The sequence below is a fragment of the Mixophyes fleayi genome, chromosome 10 (assembly GCF_038048845.1).
Source record: "Mixophyes fleayi isolate aMixFle1 chromosome 10, aMixFle1.hap1, whole genome shotgun sequence".
Classification (NCBI taxonomy): Eukaryota; Metazoa; Chordata; class Amphibia; order Anura; family Limnodynastidae; genus Mixophyes; species Mixophyes fleayi.
Window position 1 is genome coordinate 45,085,477 of NC_134411.1, and position 8,967 is coordinate 45,094,443.

General features: G+C 38.8%; 1 protein-coding gene across 1 annotated transcript; it reads right to left on the reverse strand.

Moving 5' to 3' along the window:
• Positions 1-4,655: 4,655 nt before the first annotated feature.
• On the reverse strand, positions 4,656-7,946 carry CCDC85B (coiled-coil domain containing 85B). Its single transcript, XM_075188630.1, has 2 exons — positions 7,887-7,946; positions 4,656-6,409 (listed from the first exon to the last, which is right to left on the reverse strand). Exon 2 carries the CDS (start codon positions 6,132-6,134, stop codon positions 5,529-5,531), a length of 606 nt encoding a protein of 201 aa, XP_075044731.1. The 5' UTR covers positions 6,135-6,409; positions 7,887-7,946; the 3' UTR covers positions 4,656-5,528.
• Between the last annotated feature and the right edge of the window lie 1,021 nt (positions 7,947-8,967).

Sequence of the window (8,967 nt, forward strand, 5' to 3'; positions counted from 1 at the left end):
TCTTACATGCCCCTTTTCTTTAATATATTAGAATGATTTCTCAGGTTGCTCAGTTGACTTAAAAGATGACTAGCTACATGCCTGCACTATTTACCTGAAGTCAATGGGCCTGATTCATTAAGGAAGGTGAAGCAAAAAAAAAAAAATAGTAAGTAGCAAAACCATGTTGCACTGGAGGGAAAGCTAAATTTAAAATGTGGGGACAGATTTATAGTTGGGGTAGGGCATGTCCTAGATCAACTTTAAATTTCAGTGTAAACATAAAGCTATCAAGTATTTGTATGCTACATGAAAAAACAGCCAGTATTTTCCTTATGTGCAAAATAATAAACTAATATACACCCCTTGGTGTAACATGGTTTTGTCCAAGAGAAAACTTACTCATTTGTTTATTTACCTTCCTTAATGAATCAGACCCAATAAATACAGTGTGTGACCATATAGCTAGAAAATAGGTAACAGTGAGTAAACTATTAATACTGTATAACCACCTAAATGTTATTCATCTGCTCCTTTCTCGACCATGAGGCTTTTCCATGCAGAAATTCTACCTTAGACTCCAGGGAGGGGAAGGAGCAGATGATTGACATTTAATGATTAGGTGGTAATGAAACCCATTCTCATAGATTAAGATGGATAGTTTTGCTTTAGAAACACTCCATTGTTTATTTCCACGGACATATATGTGAAAGGACCATTTATTTTACAAGGATCACATTTTACTTATTTTCTCTCCACTGAAACTCAATTACCTTGTATTAGTACCACAGCTGAGGCTAAAACACTCAGTGGAGGTGCAATTTAGTAGAGCATTAGAAATTCTCTTGTCGCATTCTAAGTGGAGCACTGATGTGAATAAATGCTGCTGCGTCGGTAACTACTGATCCCCATCAGTGGAAGACCATGACAGTAGAATGCCCCCAGTGGAGAAATAATAAATGGGCTTCCAGCTCACCGATACTCCATACACATACAGTACGTTTATATAATCTATTTGCTCAATTTATTGGCAGTATATTATACCAGCATTAACCATATTTTATAGCCAGCAGTGGCAACATATAATACCAGCCTGTACTTTATATTATGTTTCACTTTCACTTTTCTGTTTTGGCTTAAGCTGCGTACAGACTACAGATTTTTTACATACTTGCCAACTACAGAAAGTTGGAATCTGGGAGAACCGTGGGAAGGTGGGCGTGTGGGGACGGGCCTTGGCGAATAGCGTAATTTTAGCCCCACACCCATCATTTTATTGGAGGCAAGCCAAACTCCCGCGATTCCCTCAGAATTGTGTCATGGAGGCTCCAAATTGTGTGGGAGAATACCCTCCTGGGAGTCTGGGAGCTCTACACGGAATTCAGGAGTCTCCCGACCATTCCACGAGAGTGGGCAAGTATGGTTTTTCACCCAATCATCATACCAATCACAGGATAAATGACTATTTGGTCCGATATTGCATTAGTGTGTACGGCATACTTGCCCACTCTCCCGGAATGTCCAGGAGACTTCCGAATTCCTGGTAAGACTCCCAGGTGAGCAGGCAATTCTCCCACAACCTGCCCACTTCATAGTAAAATTGGCAGGATGGGAGCTGCAATGACGTGCTTTGCGGTGTTTCATCGTGGGTCAGTCCAAAATGACGCAATAGGCCTTGTCCTGCCCACGATGTTCCAGCATGCTTTTCAGTTTATTAGCATGCAAGCAAGTTGCAGCAACACACAAAGCAGATCGCACTGCTATTGTCACAATCTTGTGCTGGGCAAAATCATCGACATAGTGAAAATGCTGTATGCACTATTAAGACCAAATGCATGAATAAACTTAATCATTTAAGGTAATAATAACTTAGTCATGGTCTTTCCTTTATTTTAAGGCCACCATATTTCCATGAAAACTTATGATTGTTATGTCCTTTTATTCTTCTAAATTACATGTAATAGATTTAAAGGGTCTATCTTTCTAATACAACTGCCTACCTAACTTGCATCATTGGTTAGATACACTAACTAAAGCTGGGAACACACTACACGGTTTTTGTCCAATAATCGGCTTAATCAGCCGACATACGACCGCTCGTTCAAAAGTCGGGTCAGTGTGTGTAGTGACACGATGGTCGAAAGTCTGCCCAAATGGACGATTGTCGCCTCATTTGGTTGGTCGTACCGTTTAATATTTTCGTTCCAATCTCGTTTCCGTTGTGTAGTGTGTATAAGTTTCCGACAGATCCACGACAGTGAGTATAAAATTACAATCATTGCTCACGATAAGATGGCTGTAAAAAGTCGCTAAAGGGACATCTGCTCTTCCCTTTATCGTCCTAAACAAGGCTAGTGTGTATGCAGTCCATGGACCGAGCGATCGGCCCATCGATCGCATGTAAAATCGCTCTGCATAAAAAGTTGGTTGAAATTTCTGTAGTGTGTACCCAGCTTAACAGTGTACCGTATATCTGATGGAAGCTGAATCTACAGACATTGGAGAGTTTTCTTTTGAATGCAGATCTCCATGCTCACCTAACCCACATGTTTTCTGGAGACATTGCTGCCTTTGAAAATCCCCAGTAAAAAGATATTTGACTGTTTTTTAAAATGCTGGCATCAAGCAGCTGATGCAGTGGTGGGGGAGGACATTTATGCAGGGCTACATACTTCCCATGCCCCTAATGAGAAAAGGCTGAAGAGTCAGGTAGTGTTAGATAGTCTCTGCTAGAGTTTATCCAATCGATGATGCGAGTCATAGGCATATATGTCTATTACATTGAATTCAAAAGAAAGAATGTCCACAATCTAGGTATGTAATTTAAAGCATCTAAGGGGGAACTAAAAAGGTTCCTTGTAAAAAAATATGTCCCTGAACAAGTACACCGGCCGGATGGTTTCCAAAACAGGGCTTACATATCACATGCTATGGATGTTTTGTTCATATTAACATAGGGCCCTTCAACACTTACTTTCCCTATAACTTGGGAATAATGCTATTCACACATGGTAATATGATGATGCAGGCAGTCCGGCTGGGGTCTCTATATTTCCTGGTTTGCTATTTATAAGTCTGAAGACAAAAACTCAAACAATAGAAAAGGAAATGGGTGTGACATTGTGAAGGATATGTATGCGTGTATGAAGCCAACTGCAGCAATTTTGAATGCAATAAGCGCGTTAGATTACTTCAAGGGGGCATTGCAAAAAAGATGAAAATTGTGATAAGCACAACCTCATTTTAGTACGCCCATTTGCTTATTGTAAAATACGCAAACTTCACATGCCCACAAAAAAAGCCTACACCTATATCCATATGTAGATATGATAGTCGCGCCTTCTTATATTTCTAGAAGAACAGGGAAGGGAAGGGGCGTGCAATTGTAGACAGAGTAGTAGTAGCCCATACTTGCCAACTCTCCTGGAATGTCCGGGAGACTCCCAAATTCCGGGTAGGTATCCCAGGAACGTAGGGCATCCTCCTGCAATTGATCACCTAGTGGTTGGAGACTGCATGACTGCAATTCACTGGGAATCGCATAATTTTGGCCTGCCCGCATGGTAAAATACTGTGTTTCGCCAAACCCCCGCCCTCCCACCTCTCCCCCGGATCTTCCGGAGGCCAACATTTAAAGATTGGCAAGTATGCAGTAGCCGTATCACTTGCAGGTGCCTGGGGACTGGTGCAAATACACGTTGATGATAATGATGGTCACCAGCACTAACTAGCCGATACTGGTTGGCTGATTGCACATTCGCTTCTGAAGCGAATTCTTCAGGTGCTTTCGTCATTTTTTTCTATTTTGTCTATATTGTATGATTTTGTGGGCATATATAACAAGGAATTTTATGCTACTTTAATTCAAACACGAGAAGGAAAATTATGCCTGCTGTATCATAGAGGGTTTATTTTGTTTTGTTTTTAAACCAACCCTAATAGTAATGTGTTTTTCACTATCAAAACAAATGTTAACAAACTTTTCTTGTGCTTATTACCTGGTTGGGTGTAAGTGTATCTAGTTGTAAGTACGGCTGACATAAATCTGGGGCCTATGCCACCAGTGCAGAGTTGGATGCATCTTGAGATGCCTCCGACTCAGCATTTGGACGTAAATATACTCGTTTTACATGTGGATTTTTAGAGATAACTTTTTGGACCAACCAATCATGAGCCCCTATATGTCCACCATTGTGTGAGCCAATTAATAGAACATATATATCATTGCAAGACAATTATACATTTCCAAATATATATTTATTTGATTGTGAGTTGAGAAACATGTGCAGAAATCAAGCCCTCACCAGTATATATATATATATATATGTATCTATATATATATATATATCTGTATATATGTGTGTGTGTGTGTGTGTGTGTGTGTGTGTGTGTGTGTGTGTGTGTGTGTGTGTGTGTGTGTGTGTGTGTGTTTCATATACATAGTGAGATTATCAGGTAAAGAATATATACATAAAGAGATTGGGACATTGCTCGCCAGTATATATCAAAGATAAAATTACCATCAGGATCCTAAGAGCGTTGCCAAAGTAATTTTAAGCCCAGATGAACTGCTGCAGAGAAGAATGTTTCAGTTGTTTCTTTCTTTAATACCATCATTACTAAACCTACACTGCCCTGGCCTTCCCTACACATCTCCTGGGATGAAAACCACTAAATTTGATAAGAAATGCATTTATTTCACATTTTGCAACTGTGACAGACAAATTTAATATTATCTGGTTAATGTTCACATTTTGGGCATTATGCTAAACAATAATACTGTCTCACATTTGTTTATATAAAGTAAGAATGAAAGTAAATGTTTATCATTTTATTCTTTGAATGTTAGTATAATTTGTTTGCCTAATCATTTATAAGATTGAATGTTTCAGCGGTGGCCTTAGGAAGCCTACCCTGAGCCACGTGCAGACAAGAACGAATCATTTCTGATTGATGTTTTGCGAAGATGTTAGAACTTAAATCATAATGATACTGTGCGGGAATTGGGGCGTCTGTACAGTGCATGGATTGCAAGAGATGGGTTGTTTTGGCAAAGGGAAAATACATTCAAACTTATACCTATTCAGGCAGCGGTTACATGTAAAATGTGTAGCAAACTGTGGCATTAGTGAACGCAGTTGTATTTACAAAAACACACATTTGGAAAAATAAGAATTACGTCCTTAGAATAAAATGACAGTGAAAATCTTGTTGAGCTGTCTCTCTCAGCTGTCTCTATATACAGAGATTAGTGACTGGGGAGCAAAGACTGAGCTATATCTCCCCTGTATATTTACAGAGATCAGTGATTGGGTGCCCAGAATATGCTGTCTTTCATCTGCTTATTTACAGAAAATGAATGGCTTTAGAGTTTTTAAATGTATAATATATACACAAAGAGGAGTAGATGGGAAATAAGACCAAGCTGTTACCCCCAAATCCCCTCTACCCCGTTAGTGGTTCAATTGACCTTACAGTCGCATTGTAAAGGCCAATAGTTTTTCATTCATAGCTACATACATTCACCAATTTGAAATTCCCACCCTCTTTCAGTCATCAGGTGAACAAACAACATGGAGTTGGTCTGGACTCCCTACACTGCCCGTACTAGAACTCCCGTCTCCCAAGTCTCGTGGTCCACACGGTAATAGACTTAGCTCAGATGAAGCCACAGGACTGGCATGATGTCTTATGGATGACCCATCTTCTTCTAGTGCCAGAAAAACTTCAGAAAGACATGAATTTTCCCGCACAAGCTCATCCTGACGTCTCTCAAGCTCAGAAAGTTTTTTCAGATACCCACCCAAGTCCTCCCTTAACACTTTAGCTGCATGATACCCAAAGAGTTGCCATTCACTAGCTAACTTCTTGCTTTTCAATCTATCATCATCTAAGAAGCAGCAGAGATCTTTCAGCTCTCTGTTTTCCTCCTGAAGACGATGGTTTACTTGTTTTAACTCACGAATCTCTGTCAGGTGGCCTTGGAGTTGGCGGTTGACCTCTTTGATTAGACGGCCCCTTTGGATAAGGGCGGCCATTTTTTCAGCTTCCTCTTCTCTCAATTTTCTCACAAGTTCCTCCTTGCTATGGGACAACATTTCTTCATCTGTCACCTTGGAAAGGTCCCGACCCAGGAGACCGCATTCTTCATTCATCTTGTATATCCTCAGTGGTAGCTGCAGTGAATGAAATCTGTAACTTTCTGGCCTTTCTAAACTTTATCCAGAGCCAGAAAATATTATGACAAAATCTGTCAGGGAAAATGTTGGTTTAAAATGTAAAACTTTTCAAGATTATTAAGCCAGTGCCCAGAGAATGTCTGAAAAGCTGACAAGATGAAATGCTGAGATGCCAGGAGAAGTCTGTCAACTATTCTTTTTCTCAACATTCCTCATCTCACTGAAGTGTAGAGGGAGAAGGCTGGAAGTGCCTAAGCAGAAAAATAAGATAAGATTAATCAAGGAGATTGTGGCTTTATACCATTTGAATTGCATATAGATAGACAGAACCAATACTCTCAACATGAACAGCACCAACCAATCAGCATTTAGATTTTTATCTGTCAATTGCAAATTAAAAAATGAAAGCAAGTGTCTGATTGGCTGCTTTGGTTTAGAACAAACGTTGCGTCTACATAGGAGGAAATCTCTGTAGGTCCATAAACTAGGGGTGTCTTTCGCAATTGTGCATCCTGGCAATGACAAATAAGATAATGACCCTCCTACTCCTTTTTCAACATCGGAAAAAATAAAAACATTTGTATTACTGTAGTGTACACTATACAATGCAAATCATTCTTATTTATCATTTTATATATATATATATATATATATATATATATATATATATATATATATATATATATATATAAAGTAAATGTTGAAAAAGAAATGTGCCACCAATACCTATCAACTTGGTGTTACTGTTTGAACATCCTTTTGCTCATAGAAGCAGCTTGCTGAAAAATTCTTTAGGCTAAGAAAAGGAATAGTTTCCAGGCCTGAAAATGAGGGTTAAGAGACAGGAAAAAAGTGATACAGTGAAACTGATGATGTTTCAGGTTGTAGGCAGCAAAAGTCAATTTTATATCCCTGCATATGAAATATAGAAGAATATGTAAAACATGGGTTATTTTCAAGTAGGAGCATATCAGTGAAGGTTTTAATAACAGGAAAATCAGGAGATAAACCAAAATAATATGGGTGAGACGCTTGGTATGGAATCAAGAACAGCAGAGGAGTGAAAATTCAAAAAGAGAAGTCAATTTATTATACCGAAGGGAGTCAAATCAATCACATGTATACATAGGGACATTCACAAATACTATACCATATGACAGAAAGAGGGATGGTGAACTACTAGATAAGAAGGATGTGAGAAGCTGCAAATGATATAATATGAAATGTAGGTATGAGAGGTAGGGCTGAGGGGTGTAAGGAATGAAACAAGGGTGTAAGAAGGAATTTTCATGTGCTAAAAAAATAGAGAATAGGAAGCAATGCTGATAGGACTCAGCCACGGAATAATGGGTATATTCACATAAAATGGAAGATGCTGAGCAGAATTAAGATTGAAGGAATGAACAATTATTAGCAAACCATGGATTTGATCACAGGGTCACAAGATTGAGGAAAAAGATGTAATGATAAAAACAGGGAGGTTGTGTGGAGAAGACATGAAGCAGGCAGAGACGCAAGGTGAAGGGAATGGAGAAATACAAAGAGAAAGACAGATGCAGATATGAGAAACAGGAGGGAGGAACATAGAGATGTGAAGGGAGAGGAAAGGAGAAGGAAACACATCTACAAAAGGACAAGAGGAATTAGGAATGGAAACAGAAATAATGGTTTATAGAGGAGGATAGAGGATAGTGTGAGACAGATCTGCAATAAAAAGAGACGACTAACCTGCTCCTGCAGCTGATGGGGAGAGTGTGGGAGCGAGAGAGCTGGAGGAGGGAGGGGGGGAGAGAAGGGAGATAAAGGGAGGTGTGTAACGTCACAGGCTGAGAGCTCAGGAAATCCTGTATACAGAACCAGCTTGAAACACACACAATGTAGATGTGTTAATTGTGAGTGTGTGTGCATATATATCTGTATATATTGTATATGTGTGTGTATATGTATATATATATATATATATATATATATATATATATACACATATTAATATGTGTGCATGTATATATAGATACATTTGTGTGTGTGTATGTATGTATGTATGTATGTATGTATGTGTATATACATATATTTATATATATTTATATATATATATATATATATATATATATATATATATATATATATATATATATATACATATATATATATATATAAATTGGAATTTAATAGTTTTACAATGAAGTAATGAAGACAGTAGGACAAGTGGCAGACTGGCATACCACCGTATAGACCCCCACTTCAACCACTGTGTGTGTATATATATATATATATATATATAGATAGGTGCAACTGAAGGATGGCGCACTGGTGATGTTTAGCAAACTTAAGCTAAACAAGGTGGGAACAATTAGATGAGCATGAGGATCAAATACAGGTCTCTGGGTTGGTATCCAACAATCTGTGTAATAAATCCAGTTCTTAAATCCAAATGCTAGACAGGATGGATAACCATATCAGACTCTAGTGTATAAAGAATTAACTCCAATGTCACAATATGCATATGCAGTTACTGCTCAAACGGAGCTGGCTGGACCAGTACAACACAGCCCACAAGTTCTCCAATTATATAGCAGCTAAGGGACGGAGATAGGTATGCAGAGTAATACAGTTCACCAAATAACAGTATAATAGGTGGAAGCGTACCAAAAGGTAATATAAAACCAGCTTATCTGTATTGGGGTCTCCAAGAGGGAATCTCAGCTCCGTCTTATGTGTCAGGAACCGGTAAACCAGCGAGTGCAGTATGCAGTACTTCTTGGTCTCGGGTAGCCGTCCCCATACAAACACCGCAATCAAACTCCAATCA